Genomic DNA, 18128 nt, shown 5'->3' on the forward strand with positions numbered 1-18128 from the left:
TAAACAGATCTGTACCGTATTTTCTTATGTTTGTACATTTGCGTCAGCAGGGGATTATGGAATAAGTATCAGAAAGTTTCTTTACCTTAAAAAGACCTTTGTTGGTTTAGGACACAGTCAAACTCTCCTAGGGTCTTTGTAAAGCAAGTTTGTATCTCTGTAATATATTTTTATCAGATCGAGCAATAAAGTTTAATTTTAATTGCTTAGGTACTTATTTTATGACCACATTTAGGTTTTTTATCAACAGCAAATAGGACTTTGTTACGTATTTAGTAATACACATGTGTCAGAAGCTGCCTATGAAAGTCATAAACTGTCTGTCAGGCATAAGCACTAGCTAAAAATTATGTTTCCATCTAGCGAAAGTCTTTCATGAACATTGAAAATAGGAGTGAGTTATTGGGTACTTTGTGAACGCTATGAAAGCAGGAGCAAGTCCTAGCATACTTCGTGAATGTGTTCGATAAGAGTTTTTGTTATTCGTGACTCAAATGATCTAATCAGTGAGAACAAGACATAAATATGTGTAAATTTAAATGCCTCGTTTCCCATGACTAGTTAGCAATGTAAAAGCAGGGCTTTGAACCGTTATTTTTATCCGTTTCGGTTCAAGTAAAAAAAAAAAAACGGTTCTTCCAGTTTTCGGTTCAGTTCCGAGTGATTCATATTTAAATGTTTCCAAGACCCAAGACACAAGACGTGTTGCGCCTACGAAAATTGAAGTGGGGAGTGGGAGTAAGATCATGTTCACATCATCATCATCATCAGGTGCGCGACAACCCGGTGTGGGTCCTGCCCTCCTCCAACAGCTCCCTCCACCTGTCCCTATCCAGTGTGGCCGCTTTCCAATTTGGTACCCCCAGAATACGGCAGTCACTGGCAGCTCCATCTAACCAGCGAATCTTTGGCCTCCCTCGTCTTCTACGTCCTATTGGATTGGTGGACATAACTCTCTTTGCCGGTTCATTGTCATTCATACGGTGCACATGACCTAGCCATAGCAGTCTCCCAATCTTAATTGATTGAACTGCGCTGCAATCTTTGTTCAGCCCGTAAAGCTCAGTATTATATCTTCTCCTCCAATTGGTGCCATCCCTGATCGGTCCATATATACGGCGGAGAATTTTTCTTTCAAAGATGTTCAGGGCTCATTCATTTCGCAGAGTTAATGTCCAGGTTTCCGATGAGTAGGTGAGCACTGGCTGTACAAGTGTCTTGTAAAGAGTGCTTTTAGTTCGGCGAGATAGTAAGCGGGACTTAAAGTGTCTTAACAGATCATGTTCACACGTGTGTTTTAACATGTACCTACCAAACTGAAAAAAACTGATTTTTTTTATCGGTTCGGTTCCGGTTTTCGTTTCAATAAACGGAAACCCTCTGTAAAGGGTTGTTATCTTTTTATATGCTGTACGTACAAAGTTTTTTTTTTAAACCATGTTCGATCCTAAGAAGATTATAATATGGGCGTCCACAGGGTGGAGGATGTATTAATATTTTTTTTGTTTAGTTTAGAGTCAAAGCGCACATTGAGAATTGACATCTGAATTTTCCAGACCCGGGGCTCGAACTCGGGACCCAAGACATTACAAATCAACATGTAACACTTGGCTATCGTGGACACACTAGTAACTCCACGATATTATAAACATATTTTCAATAAATTGCATTGTTTTCATGAGATTTAAGATTTGTTTCGCAACTAATAAATAAACAAACCAACGAGATGAAATTTGGTTATCATTTGAATATTGTATGTTACATTGTAATTTATTCTTAAGATACAGGTGCAAGATACTAGCATGTTTGATTTCCATACAAATCTGGTTTATTAATTCATTCTCATTCATGAAATGCCAAAATTTAAATTTAAATAGATTTATAATATAAAATTTGGCTCGATAATGGAAAGTGATTTTACATGTCTGCCTTGAAATTGATTACATGAAGCGCCTAGTTTCAAATCCCCCTAAAAAGGGTTTTGAAATATTTTGAGTTAGTGTATGTATTTAGAGGGATATTGGATATGGATGGATATAAAACGCCAAAAACCGTCAATACGTATTATCAAAAATTGGTGTAAATTTCAAAACCCGCTAAAATGGTTGGGTGTGCTTTTCAAATAAGCCTAAAATGGATAAGCCAAAATACTCCTAGAATGTAGGAATTAAATAATAAATACATAAAGTTCACAGATTTAATAGATATGAGTTTTTCTCATTTTTCTCAAAACTACCTAAAATCGTTTTAGGGGGTTTGGAAACTAGGCGCTTCACATGTAAATTGTACGTATTACATTCACCGTAGCACAGTTTGCCGTGAGCTTTCTTATCGGAATGAGACGGCCATCTCTAAAGCAGCGAGATGAAAAAATTACGCATTGTTCGTGGAGCGTTGCAGACAATAATGTTCCAATTTTATTAGATCCTAACCAAACTTAACCTAACCTAACAAATAATCCAGTATATCGGCTATTTTCAAAATTTGTTTGCCGCTGGCTTCCTGTAGATCGTCAAGAACCGTTTTTTATTTAGACATGAATTTTATCTCAGTACTATACAATCTAAAAAGGTTGGACGGTCTTAAATTTACGACCATATATTTCCGATACAACATTTCACGGTGAAGTGTGATATGGCGAACTGCATACGTACAATTTTTCGGACACGCTTGAAATTAATATCTCCAATACTGACATTTCATTTTAGATATCCTTTCTGTCAGATATACCTAAATAAATTTGGTATTTAGTTACAATAAAAAAATATAATCAATAAAAACAAAAGTCAAATTCAAACCCCCCGCATCCATCGGATTCCAACCAATGTGCTTTACCAATTGAGCCACTTGCATCGTGCCTAATTACGATAAAATTAACTAAGCGATAGTCATAGTAGGTTAAATCTTTTGAATTATTTGTTTAGTAGAATAAATAGTTTACACAAAGATAATTATAAAATATTTAGAACAATTAGTCTAGAATTAAATTTTATCAAAAATGTTACTTAATACATATAACCATCTTATATTAGATACAGTTATATCTGAATGTACCGATGAACAATGTTATATGTATAAATGCATTTGAAAACTCCTGTCCGACCTTTACTGACATTAATAATTCACGATTCAATTAGAGTATGTGAATTGAGTCAGTTTGTTTCACTGTTGAGTTTTGGTTTTGGCCAATTATACCTAATATAACAATGGCGTAGATGTTGAATGATTTCATTCAATGTGTTCATTTTTGATATCTCCTTTCTTCTGGCTCCACTTCCATGATTTGGAAGCCACCCCTTTCCACTTGTTGTTTTTTTTAACGCTACATCAGGCTATGATGGCACAAAATCATGTAAGTAGTGAAACACGTTACAGAAACATATATATTTATTGGTGACCTCACTTTAATTGAACAAGGAACTGTGGCGACACCTGGCCTAAAATATATGTAATTAGGGATTATGTCCTCACGAGGAATGCCTTATTTATATTTGTTGAATAATCATGAATTTAGTTGTCCCAAAATAGGGATTTCTGTAGAGGGGTGTGTGGTAGGCTGTTAAGATCCAACATATATAGTGCACACTAAACTTTGTCAGTCATACTTATTTGTTTTCATTGAACTAAGGCCATCCATCCGCTCACGTGAATACTCAAAAAAGATGAGACTGAAACTCCAGTATCTAGCTAATGTATTTCAATGGCGGCTCGCTGACGGCAAGACTGGAATCTCTCAGTTTCAAAACGTCCGCGACCGAAACCGAAAAGATGCGACATGCTAGTCTCCCAGTCTCTCAGTTTCCAGTCACCCATAAAACAGTGATACCAATATCAGTAGATTCGATGAAAAATCATATTTTACCAAAATTGGTAGAACTGAACTGAACAAGAAGTAACAAGCCAAGACGAATCTCAGCTCGGAGGGTGAGAGTGGAGCTTCATCGATGATGAGAACAGCGTAGTGGTTCCTCGGAACGTTATATTCACAAATGCCAGAAGTCACAAAACGTTAAATAAAACTCGATCGTCACTTCAGAACTCATATATTATTTTTTAAAAGTCAGTAATGTCCAAGGAAATGAATTATAAAATTATTTTTCTATATTTAGTGGCACATCAACACTCCCTTACACAAAGGGTTATATTTAAAAGTCACAAATTATTAAAGAAGCAATTATATTAAGTCCAAGTTCACAATAAAGTCGAAAAAAAACACATAAATTCACAGAGTAATTAAAGTTCCAAAAAAAAGTTATAATTATTTTATATGCACACGACATCGCACGAGGACCCGGGGGGGGGGGGGGGGCACAATAATAAACGTTGGGAACCAATGTCAAGTCGAGGTACGATCCTCACTTGAGAACAACTGTCATACGAAAAAAAAATGCGCGACTCGCGAATACCGACTGTCAAAGTGACAGTTAGGTATTTTTCTACTTAGGTATAAACCTCGAGTAGGTATCTGCGAATCGCGGCGGGCGACCCATCAGGGGGTGGAAGATTTCTGTTCGGACAGAAGTTCCGCAGTCACGAATTTCGGAAAGTTAAAGATGGGCGAACCGATTTTTAATTTAAAATATTGAGGCAGATGTTGAGAAATACTCCTGCCTGTATAATTACATGCTGCCAGAATATTCCCGTAAAGATATTATGCAAAAAGCTTAGAATGAAGTAGGAAAGACAGCGAGTTTGACAGTTTGAGGTTATTAGATTATTAGGTTTCAGTAGCGCCGTGTGCGAAGCATCAGTCACTGGCCAGTTTATGAGTTCCATCACGAACCAGTTCGTCAGATTTTAGTTTCTGCGTGCGCGGATGGCCTTAGAATACAAATTGCAGATGGTGCTGATTAGTTTTTAAAATTCAATTAAACCTTTCCTAAAACAAATCATAATAGTTTAGGTGTGTCATGGGTGATCCGACAAAAATAATGCACACTTTTTCAGTCATAAATGTTGGTTTTCGTTGATTTACATACATTGATTTAATTCGAATAATTATTAAGCCCTGCCTTTCCAAACCATAATCAATAAAAATATTCCTCTCTCGATAAAATATCTAAAATTATGTATGATTAAATGGCATAATTTTAGATATTTTATAGATAAACGAATATTTTTTGACTAATATCTACTATGACTAGGATTAGGCAGGGTTTAATTGGATTTTAAAAATAACAAACACTATCTACACACTGTAGTCATTGTTCAATGAAAACAAATACGTTCGACTGACAAAGTTTAGTGTGCACTATTTATGTCGGATCTTAACAGCCTAGCTCCACCCTTCGCCAATGGCGTACGCTGTTGTTCCACCATCTCCTGTAGGCCTTGCGTATAATTCTTTAAGTTTATAAGGCTCCCTCTATTTATAGTCTAAGCTTTTTGGTCTGAACATCACTATGAAACCTTGTTTATTTGATGCACAGATAATCGGAATTTCAGTAGAGGTGAGTTGGAAATACTGTCACCAGTTTGTGAACTCAAGTCTCGGCATGAAACTATGGCTCAGTATGTGTGGCCCAATAAACTTGTTCGAACGCATACGATCAGATTATCGCGACTCGCTAGTTGGGTTGGTAGACTTTCAATACCATTGATATAAATGCGCGCGAGCGAGATAGCATAATACACGTATGTCGAGCTGTGATACACTCAACTGTCATTGGCGTCATTGCTCTCTTTCTCTCCAGTTAGAAAGTTGGTATAGTGAAGGACAGAAATCGTGACAAGTTCGCGTGGCGCCAAACGCTCTATATAATATCCCAAATACTAGTAAGCAGTGGCGGCTCGTCCATATGCACTGCGGTACTGCAGCACCCCCAAGCGAATTGAGACAAATGTAATATTATAATATAAATAAATTTATGTATATTATATGAAAATATCAATATTATTAAGCGTGTAATCAGCTCGCCCGCGCATCGATACATCCAATGTCCAATAATATTATCATACAGCGTGGTAGGTACTTGATTTTGCACAGTACCGATTTCAATAGAATATTCTCGAGTGGGCGACGGAGGGGCGCGGGTAGCGGTGCTTTCAGCTTCGTACTGCCGGTCAGACAGTCCGTTTTCAATATTTCTCCGTTCCTGCGTCGGGCGTGAGCACATTGTTAAAATTTATTTCTGCAAGCAATTTATGCAAAGTTCTTTATTTTAGTTATTAATATAATTAATTATTTATATTTAATTTTGATGTTAATTTTAAAATATAATTCAAATAAACATTTATTTTTATTTTTAATCAACCGCAGCACCCCCAAATATCTTATCCACGAGCCGCCACTGCTAGTTATTATTTTGGAACAAGTTTCGATACCAAGTATTTTTATATACTGGTAGAAAGTGTACTTAGTCTTCAAAATCGACCAGTTTTCCCACCTCTAGAATTCAGTAATAATTACTGTGAGAATTATTGTCATGACAGAAAAATACATGATTTCTTACATATGATATATTTTTTATACTCTCGATGTATTTTTTAGTGATATGGCAACTACTAATCCTTGTAAAACACAGTTATGAATCTTGGATGCGAGTCTCTGATGGAATACGGTAAAGGCCGAGACCTCACAGGCTCACAGGAGTCATTGATATATAATTAATTCACCTCCGAACTGAGTTTTCGCATACATGCAAATGAAATTAGACGTATCCATACGCCCACGGAACCAAAGATATAGTGTCATAGTCACTAACTGTACCTGTAGCTCAGTAAATTTCAACCTTTTCTAAATTCGAACAAAAATAGTGAAATTATCAAGGCACGCTATTAGTAAGTACGTGAGACTGAAAATAAGATTCTTATCACTAAGCTATGGAGCCTTGAAAATGTTATCTAATAACTATATTCGTATTCCGTCAATAATGGCTACTATCTTTCTATTTTAATTATATTTTTTAAGGAGTTATATTGGCTTCCATATTGGTATTTTCTGGGTCTCCATTGGCAAAATATCGTGGGTATACTGCGAATAAGCATTAAGTCAAAAACACTAGTTTTGAGATAATCGAGTTTGAAAGTTTGGGCGGTCTTAACTTATTTTATATATATAAAAGGCAAATTCCTTTCTGCGATATTGCTTTGAGTATGACTTAGTGCAGTTTCGCACGCAGAATTTTGTGAATATAGCCTGAGAATGAGAGAAGCAAATGTACTCTAAGTCCATTTAGTGCCTTTTCTCTGAATAGATGTATGTCTTTTTGACTTATAACATAAATTATCTTCGCCAGTTTTATAGATATGACTGTGTGTGTTTTTGTAGACTATAGAGCGTACTCTTAATAAGATTACCTCATCATTAAGTCAAAACAGCAAAATTTTGACTTAGTGCTTTTTCGCAGAATACCCACGATATCTAGTTTAACATCGAATTAGTATTTGGCATCATTAACCATTAACCATCTTTTGCAGTTTATGGGCTCCAATTGCGAAATATTAAGCATAAATTAAAAGTAGTATTCAGCACTATAAAATACGCGTCCAAACTGAAAATCAATCAAATCAGGCAGTAATTACAGAAAATTTAAATTTTCTCCGCCATTTTGGAAAATGGGTAGAAGCGGCTCAATATCTTAAAAATGTTCCTTAGATTATGCCTATTCATCATGCCAAAGTATTGAGTGCGTCGTCCATTAATAATGTCATTGCATACGACCGATACTCCAGCAGATTCTTTGCGCCGCACCAGTGTTGACAATCCCTGCACTAACCAAATCATCTTGCAAATGATAGATCTAAATTAGACACGCCACCATTGGCCTGACTGTGTTAATTGAGTTTGAATCAATTGAGCTGAAAGACAATAGACTCACTCACCGCTTACTCGGTGCTTGAGTTCACGTATGGAATATTAATGAACGACTTGTCTTGTTTATGGTTGCCGTATATTGAGATTGTTTTTAAACGAGATTCATTATCACAAATTAGGACATGCCTAATGTAAAGGTTCTGATAACCATTTCTCGGTAGGTACACAATGCGAATAGTGATGTCGGAGGATGCCAAACTTTCTGTAAGCGGTCTGGCGAATTAGATTTGTGACCTAAGAATTTGGACTCCAGTTAGAAAGAGTCTTATACGCATTCCATATAAGGAATTTTGATATCAGTTCGATGTTCGTATTAAATTATATTGTACGTGTGGTTTTTTTGATAACAAATCAATTATTTTCTATTGGCAGCCCTAAAAACAAAATGGCGGCTGGTGTTTTGGTATAAATTTTGTTGTTTTGTTTACACATAACCTACTTATGCATTTATCAGTGTTTTACGTGGTTATTCATCTTAAGGCTATACTTCAGTTGAGGCATGGTCTAAAAAGATCGTGGCTAGGCGATGCGCGGATTGTGCAAATGACGCGTGCCGAACGAAATATAATTTGTCATAAAAATCCAACATGCGTCCATTTAATGTTATGTTTATTGTTATATTACTAATAATAATAGTATATTCATTTGACAAGTTTTCTTTTTTAAGTACATATGTAAAGTTTTTTAGTCATCTTTGCACGATTTAAGAATATTTTCATCCGACGCCATGACAAAACAAATCGACGTGTGGACACTTCGACTGTCGGTCTCCGATTGGCGACTAGTGAGGAATTTCGTTGCACCTACTGTTGAAAATTATTTGCCGTTTCACTGAAGTACGCTCTTAAGATTTGTGACCTAAGAATTTGGACTCTACTTAGGTAGTCTTTTACGTATTAGTAATTTTGATAACAGTTTAATGTTCGTATTAAATTACATTGTACGTGTGGTTTTACTGGTAACAAATTAATTATTTTCTATTGACAGCCCTAAAAACAAAATGGCGGCTTGTGTTCTTGTTTGAAGTCTGTTGTTTTGTTTAAACATAACCTACGTATGCATTTATCAGTGTTTTACGTGGTTATTCATCTTAATAATAATGGGTAATATAATGCTTTTGTGCCTACATAAAATTGACAAGGGAGTATTTTTTCACAGGTAAATTTTATATTCAATTGATTGGTTTGATATGTCAATATGAGAAATGCATGAAATGTCAATTGGAAATAGAATTTAGAATAGAGACAGTGTGTATTTAGTAGTATTCAATGTTATTATCCAATGAAACCTATTTTGATAAAACTGGGAGTTACCTCTTTTTTCCTTTCTACAGTCAATAATATAATATGCAATGTTTATAAAACCCTAATCTTTTATAAAATATAGACCAATACATTTGTAAAAGATTTTATAAATGATATTAATTTGTCCAAGATGATTTATTACCTTATATAGTAAATATTTGTATTAAATTATCGATGACACATGAGAGAAAACATATGGAAATGTGTTATGGTACGTTTACATCTGACACTTATACCGTTATACTTATTTTATGTGTCTGACATAAAATTTCACTTACTGTTTACACCTGCATGGATCTGACATAAAACTCTCGTATACTTCTCGTTGAAATAAAGTCTCTACACTTTATTCAATGGCAACATTTGGAATAAATATATGCGGTGTTTACATGTGGCATTGTAACTTATTCGGACACTTATTTCGTATACTTCTCAAAAACGTTATGTCAGTTGTCAGTTGTCAATATGGGAATGTCAAAAAAAAAGAAAATAGCAGCGAGTGTTATTATTTTAAGTCTTTGGCAACAAAAAGGAGGAAAATATGGTATAAATGGGTGCGGGAATGGATTCAGCGACGAGAAGAACTAGGTGCCTTCCGTTTAATGTCAGAGCTTAAAATCAAAGATCCAACTCAATTTGTGAACTTTGTTAGAATGAGGCCAGTGGATTTCGAAAAACTAGTTTGCAAGATTGGACCTTTTGCCAAGAAACAAGACACAAAATTAATCGTTAATTAATCAATTAGTTAAGTTAATTAACAGTAATAATTAATTGTCCGTTGTTTTCGATGCACTTCACTACCTGTCAAACTATGAATAATGTGTCAGGTACTTGACATAAAAGTAGACGGTGGCTCAACTTCGGTGATATGTTGCTGCAAGTTCGGACATGTCGTATACGCGGTGTTTACATTTGCGTATATAAGTAGATTGAATAAGTGACAGGTGAGTGTCGACACACGCGAAATAAGTGGCTGGTACAAATATAATTACTGTTTACACTTAGTGAATATGGTGTCATACATAAATATGACGATATAAGTGTCAAATGTGAACGTACCATTAGAGAGTGCGAGGTAGGGACAGAACATATTAATATTATGTATAAACGTGAATACTAAATTTGAAAAATTGGAGGAATTGTTTATTTTAATTGGGTCGTGATAAAAAACAAATGAGACTCATAATTGTTTGATAGATGCTTACATTGTGGTAGTTTATCGAGTGATGAAAGTATCGAGAAATTAATGTTTTGTTACTTCCTACTGTGGTAATAAATTGTCACTGTTGATTTCAGGCGAAAGCTCTTGGACGGGTGCTCTTCGACCAGGTGTGTCGGCAGCTTCATCTACTGGAAGCCGACTATTTTGGACTGGAGTATCAGGAACTCGGAGGAACCAAGGTTAGTAATTAATTAATTATAATTTTATAAAAATTTGATTACTTTTCTCAAATCCAATGCAGATTATGCGGCCTTGCAGACACAAACATCGACTTTGCGCATCTTGTTTACTTGGGGCATACAAAACACATGCAAGTTGATGCACGTAGAGTCGACACAATATTGTCTGTTGGAAAAACAATAGTTTACACGTGCAGTACAGTTGGAAGGAGTTCAGCAGAAATGTTATAATTCGGCTATGGTTCATACATACGGTCACAAGAATGGTCTGTCAAAATGCACAGTCTTTGTAGCATCTGAACGTGCATGTTATTTTCTCTGAATTTCAGGTAGGTATGGCCGCGCTGTCTTGTCAAATCACATAGCATTTGAAATATACTTCATATATAAAAATAAAAATATACTCCCTATTGAAAGACTGTGCATTGGTATATTTCTAATTGATAGATGTATCCAGCAGTGGCAAAAGGCGGAGGTAGGTAGGTTGTCAGTCATACTTATTTTTTTTCATTGAACTTTGAATACAAATTAAAGATTGTATTAATTAAATTTTAAAAACTCACCAGTACATAGAATACCATCTGCAATTTGTATTTTTAGTGCAATGAATACGAATAAGTATGACTGACAAAGTGTAGTGTGCACTATTTATGTCGAATCTCCACCTTCGCCACTGATATCCAGAGAGAATGTCTAATTCCAGCGGACAAAACTGGTTCAGTGGGTCTATTCTATACACAAGGCGGCTATCGACGTCTAAAGTGATAAATATTATCAATTTATCATATTTATGTATTGATGCGGTTAATTGTTATCTCGCTCTAAAAGTTAACACATCCAAGAGAGCGGCTGTTAAAACATAGCTCTTTATGACAGTTTAGACAGTTAACTTATTGTAACAATTAATTGCCTCAATATATAAAATATAATAAACTACCGTAGATACCCATCTTGTGTATAGAATAGCTTCGAAGATCGTTATTAAATTATGTGGAATAAGTACTACATATCATTAAGGTACCTGTTCAATTCCATCGGTGAACAAGATGAGAAAATCTAATTCAAAGTTTTTAACATTCTGTAAATTAAATATTGCGTATGTAATGTGAAAACTCCTAACTAATTTTTTAATTAAACGTCAGTTCCTCTTCAGTTAAATCAATGTCTTTCCACTAAGGATCATTAACTGTTAACACCGTGAGTAAATAGTTCTATCTATTGATTCAATGAGCAATGGTCACTTGTAGCTTTCTACTTTCTGATGATTTGTTCCCTTTATTTGTTTATGCACAGTGTCGACTAATATGTTGTAATGATCTCTTGTCCCCAGTACTGGCTCGACCTGGAGAAGCCGGTGTGTCGGCAGGTTGGCCTGTCCCTCATCGACCCACTCCTGAGGTTCTGCGTGAAGTTCTACACGCCCGGCCCCGCCCAGCTGGAGGAGGAGTTCACCAGGTACCTGTTCTGCCTGCAGGTGAAGCGAGACCTGGCACACGGATGTATACAGTGCAACGAGAACACTTCCGCTCTTATGGCCAGTTATATTGTGCAAGGTGAGATGGTTTTTTCTACACTTCACTACAATAGGCCAATAGGGCACTAATTAATTGAAAAAACCACATATGTATTAATTGTGATCCACTGCGAATCGAACTCGGGAGACCTCTGTAGTGAGAAGCCATTGCTTCACAAATTAGACATCTGAATTAGGGCTGCACAAAATCATTAGGTGAAATATTACCATTCCGACGAAAGAGTTTAAATGTAACAAGAGGGGGATGTATGCAATTCTAGTATTAAAACACTTGATGGCATTTCTGGAATGTCTTTAGTGTGATGTATTTCGTAACCAGAGCAAAATTAATATTTTATAACTTGGCGAATTGGAATTGAATCATGGTGGCTTTTTAAAGCCCATATTCCATTGGCAGATTGCGTCTGGCCCGATCGTCTGCCACGACTGTCAAACTCTATTCTCTATGGTTTTCAAGGATCGTGAGCGATCGGGTCGAAAGTGGAAAATTTTCTATTATCCGTCGTGCGATCCTTTCATTATCAAGCGAAGATTGCCGAAAGCGTACGAAAATAGCCGAATATGCGCCTGAGTCATGCAAACGGTCGTTCATTTCATTATACTGGTCGATTTCAACTGAACAACTACAAGATGGCGAAAACTTAAAAAATATATATGGAGTATCACCGAGGACACAGTCCTCGTCGAATTAATACACGCCAAAGATATAGTGTGGAACGTAAAAAAAACCCGCCATATTCAATGGCGATCACGCTGTTCTTCAGTTAGCCAACTTTTGACCCAGTGTTTTCGTTTACGGCGAGTCCTGACCGCCTGGAGCCAGTTGAAATATAGCCATACTCGCTACAATAAATTAGTTTTTGGATTATTCGATTTCGATATTCGAATTACTCAATTGGTTTGGAGATTCAAGCTCGCCCAGTTATTGATGATGTAAATTAACAATAAGTATACAAACTTTCTATAAATGTCAAACGGCCGCATAAATTTTAACAGATCTGATGCTCGCTAGGTTTGACAGCTGACAGCTCAGTTTTGTTGACGTAAAATTGCGCGGGAATGCGTTCAGTGTAGCCACCAATCTAAAAAATATCTGGTTTTCACTCAACCTATATTTTTAATAATAGCAACACTAGTATTATTTTAACCAATCAAATCAAGGACCAACGAGATTGAATCGTTGCGTGTAATTGCAAATGGCTAGCGACGACGGTTGGCGTCGATCTTTGGATCGGGTTGGGGCTGTGCGTCTGCCAATGGAATATGGCCTTTATAGCCACCATTTAATATGCACGTTTGACATATTTGTGATTGTGCATTTAAATGTCTGTACATGCTATGCTGAATCTGTGAAATTGCATGATTCTTTTTTTTTCTTTTGACCATGTCCAATTCTAAGATCATAATATGGGCCTCCACAGAGTGGGGGTTTGTATTAACAAATTTTTGCTTTTTCGAAAAATGGATGTAGCCACTTGCTCAACCTATTAGGTCCATACTTGGACTTCAAACACAAATTGAAAAACAATATGTGTACTTGCCAGACCCAGGATTTGAACCTGGGACCCGCGACATTATAAGCTGACGCGTAAGCCCCTCAGCAGTGGCGAGGGGTGGAGGTAGGCTGTTAAGATCCTACAGAAATAGTGCTCACTAAACTACAATTTACAGATGGTATTAGTTAGTTTTTAAATTTCAATTAAACCCTGCAAAAACCATTTTAATTAAATTTAATAACTAACCAACTTCTTCTTCTTCTTCGATGGCGCTACAGCTCAAATCGAGCCCTGGCCTCCTCCACTACCGTCCTCCAGCCGGAACGGCCCTCTGCACGTCTTTTCCAGTTCATGATTTTTAGCAGCTGGTTGACATCTTTTGTAATGTTGTCATCCCATCGTGTGCGTGGCTTTCCCACTGGCCTTTTCCCCCCTGGATTTCCTTCGAGGATCTTCTTCGGTATCCGTGAATAACCAACGCCATCTGTAAATTGTAGTCTTAGTTCAATAAAAACAAATACGTATAACTAAAAAAGTTTAATGTGCCCTATTTATGGTGGATCTTAACAGCCTACCTCCATCCTTCGCTACCGGCTCCGTCACTATTAAAAGTATTTTTTCAATGGGGAAAAAATAAAATAAATTATTACATTATGATGTTTGTCATTACAGCCGAGTGTGGTGATTTTGTCCCCGAAGACTATCCTGACCACACGTACCTGAGCTCCTACAAATTCTTCCCCCTGCAGGATGCAGACTTGGAAAGACGGATCATGGAAAACCATAAGAAACACATGTGAGTATCCTACAACCTCAATTTGAAGAAATTGTTTACCGAGCCAAATAGTTTATTGGGACTATTTCATTACCATTGTTTTGATTGAAGGCCTTCACTTATTCGGTCAAATAACTGTCATATATTTATTTTATTCCAGGGGCCAGAGTCCTGCCGAAGCCGACCTTAATTTGTTAGAAACTGCTCGAAGATGTGAATTATATGGTAAGAGTTTAAAAGTTTACATTGTAATTAAACAGAACTCATGATGGTGATTCCAGATTTTTAGTGTGGTCGAATCACTGACAGTTAATAGGGGCATTTATCAATCCGTAGTATAATCCTGGTCTTAACAAAATACTCTTTGATAGAAATGGACGTTAAATGTATGAAAATGGAAGTGAAAAAATGACCCCTGATCTGGTCATTTTCGGTTACATGTAAATTGTACGTGTTACATTTTACTGTAGCGCAGTTCACCATGAGCTTTCTTATCGGAAAGAGATGACCGTATACTATTTGGTCTCCAATTTTATTAGATTCAATATGAACATTAAGTCAATTTCCGTAGCTGATTGTGGCAAAATTCATGAATTCAAGAATGAACACCTACCCTAACCTAACTTAGCCTAACCTAACCTCACAAATTTTAGCCAGTATATCGGCTATTTTCAAAAATTGTTTTTGCTGCTGGCTTCCTGTAAACCGGCAAGAACCATGTTTTATTTGGACATGAATTTTATCTCAGTACTATACAACTCAAAGGGGTTGCACGACGGTCTTTAATATACCACCATATATTTCCGATACAACATTTCACGGTACGGCGAACTGCATACGTACAAATTTCTGAACACGGTCATTTTCATGCAAACTTTAAATCAGAAATATATTCGTTGGCTTGTTGCATAGAAAGATGGCACTTTGACAAACTGAAACTTATTTCAACAATTCTGATTGGGAAACCACGGAAGGCTTCATCTGGCAGAAGAAGAATTTCTTCAACATCTTTTATGAAGAATATTTAAAATGTCTTTTATACAAGGTATTATCTTTTATAAAAGATTAGTTTATAATAAGTATAGTGTTTTACAGTGTTGTCACATGAAATTTTCAAAATTCATTATATTGGACATGAATTTATCTTTTGAGTCTCAATTTACCTCAAAAATTTTATCATGCCCTTTTTTCCTAGGTATGAAAATGCACCCTGCGAAAGACCACGAAGGCGTACCTCTGAACATAGCGGTGGCGCATCTGGGCATTGTGGTATTCCAGCACCTCACCAAGATCAACACATTCAGCTGGGCAAAGATTAGGAAGATCTCGTTCAAGAGAAAACGGTTCCTCATCAAGCTTCATCCAGAGGGCTATGTGAGTAGACGATATCAATTCCCCGTACAATGCTATTTTAGGCATAACATAACCGTATTATTAAAATGTAGGATATACATAAATTTGATGTCGGGGCGAAGTAGTATAATACACTTTCACTGATTAATCTGCAAACCGGCTAACTCCATTTGGGCAAATTGTTCAGGAAGGAGAAAAAAAAACTGACCGTGTCCGATCCTAATAAGATCATATTATGTGCCTCCATATAGTGGAGGTTTGTATTAACAGATTTTGTTTTTACGAGAAAGGATGTCAGCCACTTGCTCAACCTATTAGGTCCATGCTCTGACTCATACACAAATTGAAAAACAGTATGTGTACTTGCCAGACCCAGGAATCGTACCTGGGACGCATCGTGGGGGGGGGTATTAAATTAATTTAACTATCGACCGGAATTTAAAATTTCCAAAAATATACATTTTTTTTTACAAATAAGCTGCACTATGAATTAATACACTATTTTAGCTTTTCTTTTTTATAAAAAAAAAAATTATATGAAGAGCGGAGTTGTTCCATTTACGATATTGGAAATTCGGCACCTGCAGTTGGCTGTTTTGTTTGAAGAATGATAACGCATTTATTTATAGGCTTAGGAGTTTGAAATTTTGTGTGAGCATAGAAAACATACTTTATAACAAAATGCCATCAAAATATCATTTTTCGATTAAGCAGTCGACTTGTCGGCTTTGGTCGTACATTTATAGTTTTTTTTTTTCTGAAACTGACATTCACAAAACACATGTAACCTCTCCGCACACAGATCAAATGCGATATTTCGTAAATTCTCGTTTTTAAAATGTCACATCGGCACATGTGCAGAAGCTGCTTTTTCATTGGTTTCGGCTAGCCATGTATTGTCAATGTCTTCACTTGTGCGCACGGAAGACAGTTGCAACATTGCGCCCAATTTTGATTCATGACCATATCCCGGTCGAGATGATTTTTACACTTAAGGGGGGACATGCTCAGCGTAGGTCAAAATGGAGCTTTTATTCTATTTTCAAAGCATGATCCTGGACATTCCTTAAACGTTGTAGATAATCTTTTTATATAATTTTGAAGCCTTATTATCCTTTAAAGCAATCATTATTCGTAGGATGTTTATCATATTTGAATGGTCAAAGACATAGCTTATAATCAGTATCTTTAGAATTATCTTCAAATGTGTTAATCTTGCCCATTTTTTGAATAATAAAATGCCTAATTCTTGTCAAATTTGGGATCAGAGAGATTATCAATATAATTTTTTATCGTAAATATTTCACTATAATGATGTCGACATAAATTATACTGATGGTTTTATAAATGCGTTTCAAAATTAATAAATGTAAAAAATCTTAGCACCACTGCACATTTATGTACTGAAATATGACTATATTCTAAAACATTAGAGCGAGAGGTTTAAAAGAATACTATTTTATGTAATAAAAATACTTTATGCAGTCATCAAATGTTTAAAATAAATATAAAGGATAATAAGGCTTCAAAATTATATAAATAGATTATCTATAACGTTTAAGGAATGTCCAGGATCATGCTTTGAAAATAGAATAAAAGCTCCATTTTGACCCACGCTGAGCACGTCCGCCCTTAATTATTTCACTTTTTCATGTCATATTGTGAATGTCTTAAATTTTTATTAGAAAATTGTAATGATCTATCACTTAGTGGAGTAATGGTCGCTTTAGTAGGTAGAGTTAATTAAAAAAAGCATATGGCATTGTAGATAATGAAATACTTATTATTGTTCCTGTTTGTATTTGCAGGGCTATTACAAGGATCTCGTGGAATTCTTCTTCGAAGGTCGAAACGAATGCAAGAACTTTTGGAAGAAGTGCGTGGAGAACCACGGATTCTTTCGGTGCTCATCTGTCAAAAGGATGCCGAGGCACAGGACCAGGGTACTATCCAGAGGATCTTCCTTTAGGTAAATAAACACAATAGATGTCACATACTTTCGTCGTCTTCGTCGTCAGCTGAATGCAGAACTATTCTAACGCACATTTTAAATATTTTATAGTTTTTTTCGAAACATCCTATCTAACTGATTTTTTATTTATATGGACACATTTTCATCAATAGTCCTGCTAAAATATGATGTATACATTTATCTATACAAGTAATAAATAGTTTAAGTAGATTGTTTCAAAGAACTCCCTTCTGAAATATTTCAAATGTCAGTTAGAATTGTTCTGTTAGAAAAAATCATATTTGAAAAAAAATATGATGCTCGCAATTTGATAAGTATTTCATGTATGACCTATTAGTTTAAATTGTCACAATTAGATAGGAGGCTCGTAGCATAATTGGTTAAGGCTGTACTTCAGCTGGGGCACGGTCTAAAACAATTGTGACTACGCGACGGGAAGATTGTGCAAACAATGCGTGCAGACCAAACATAATTTGT

General features: G+C 35.9%; 1 protein-coding gene across 1 annotated transcript in view; it reads left to right on the forward strand.

Annotated features, from left to right (window-relative positions):
• The window catches only part of LOC147069040 (uncharacterized), a 67189-nt gene that overhangs the window by 15069 nt on the left and 33992 nt on the right, over positions 1-18128 (forward strand). The window contains exons 4-9 of the mRNA XM_085951589.1: positions 10417-10521; positions 11852-12074; positions 14224-14347; positions 14487-14551; positions 15522-15700; positions 17488-17648. Coding sequence (XP_085807715.1) covers positions 10417-10521; positions 11852-12074; positions 14224-14347; positions 14487-14551; positions 15522-15700; positions 17488-17648 — 857 coding nt within the window. The remainder of the gene's footprint in view (positions 1-10416; positions 10522-11851; positions 12075-14223; positions 14348-14486; positions 14552-15521; positions 15701-17487; positions 17649-18128) is intronic.

The sequence above is a fragment of the Rhyacophila brunnea genome, unplaced genomic scaffold (genome assembly GCF_057557595.1).
Source record: "Rhyacophila brunnea isolate RB1 unplaced genomic scaffold, BYU_Rbru_1.0 scaffold_24, whole genome shotgun sequence".
In the NCBI taxonomy this organism is placed as follows: domain Eukaryota; kingdom Metazoa; phylum Arthropoda; class Insecta; order Trichoptera; family Rhyacophilidae; genus Rhyacophila; species Rhyacophila brunnea.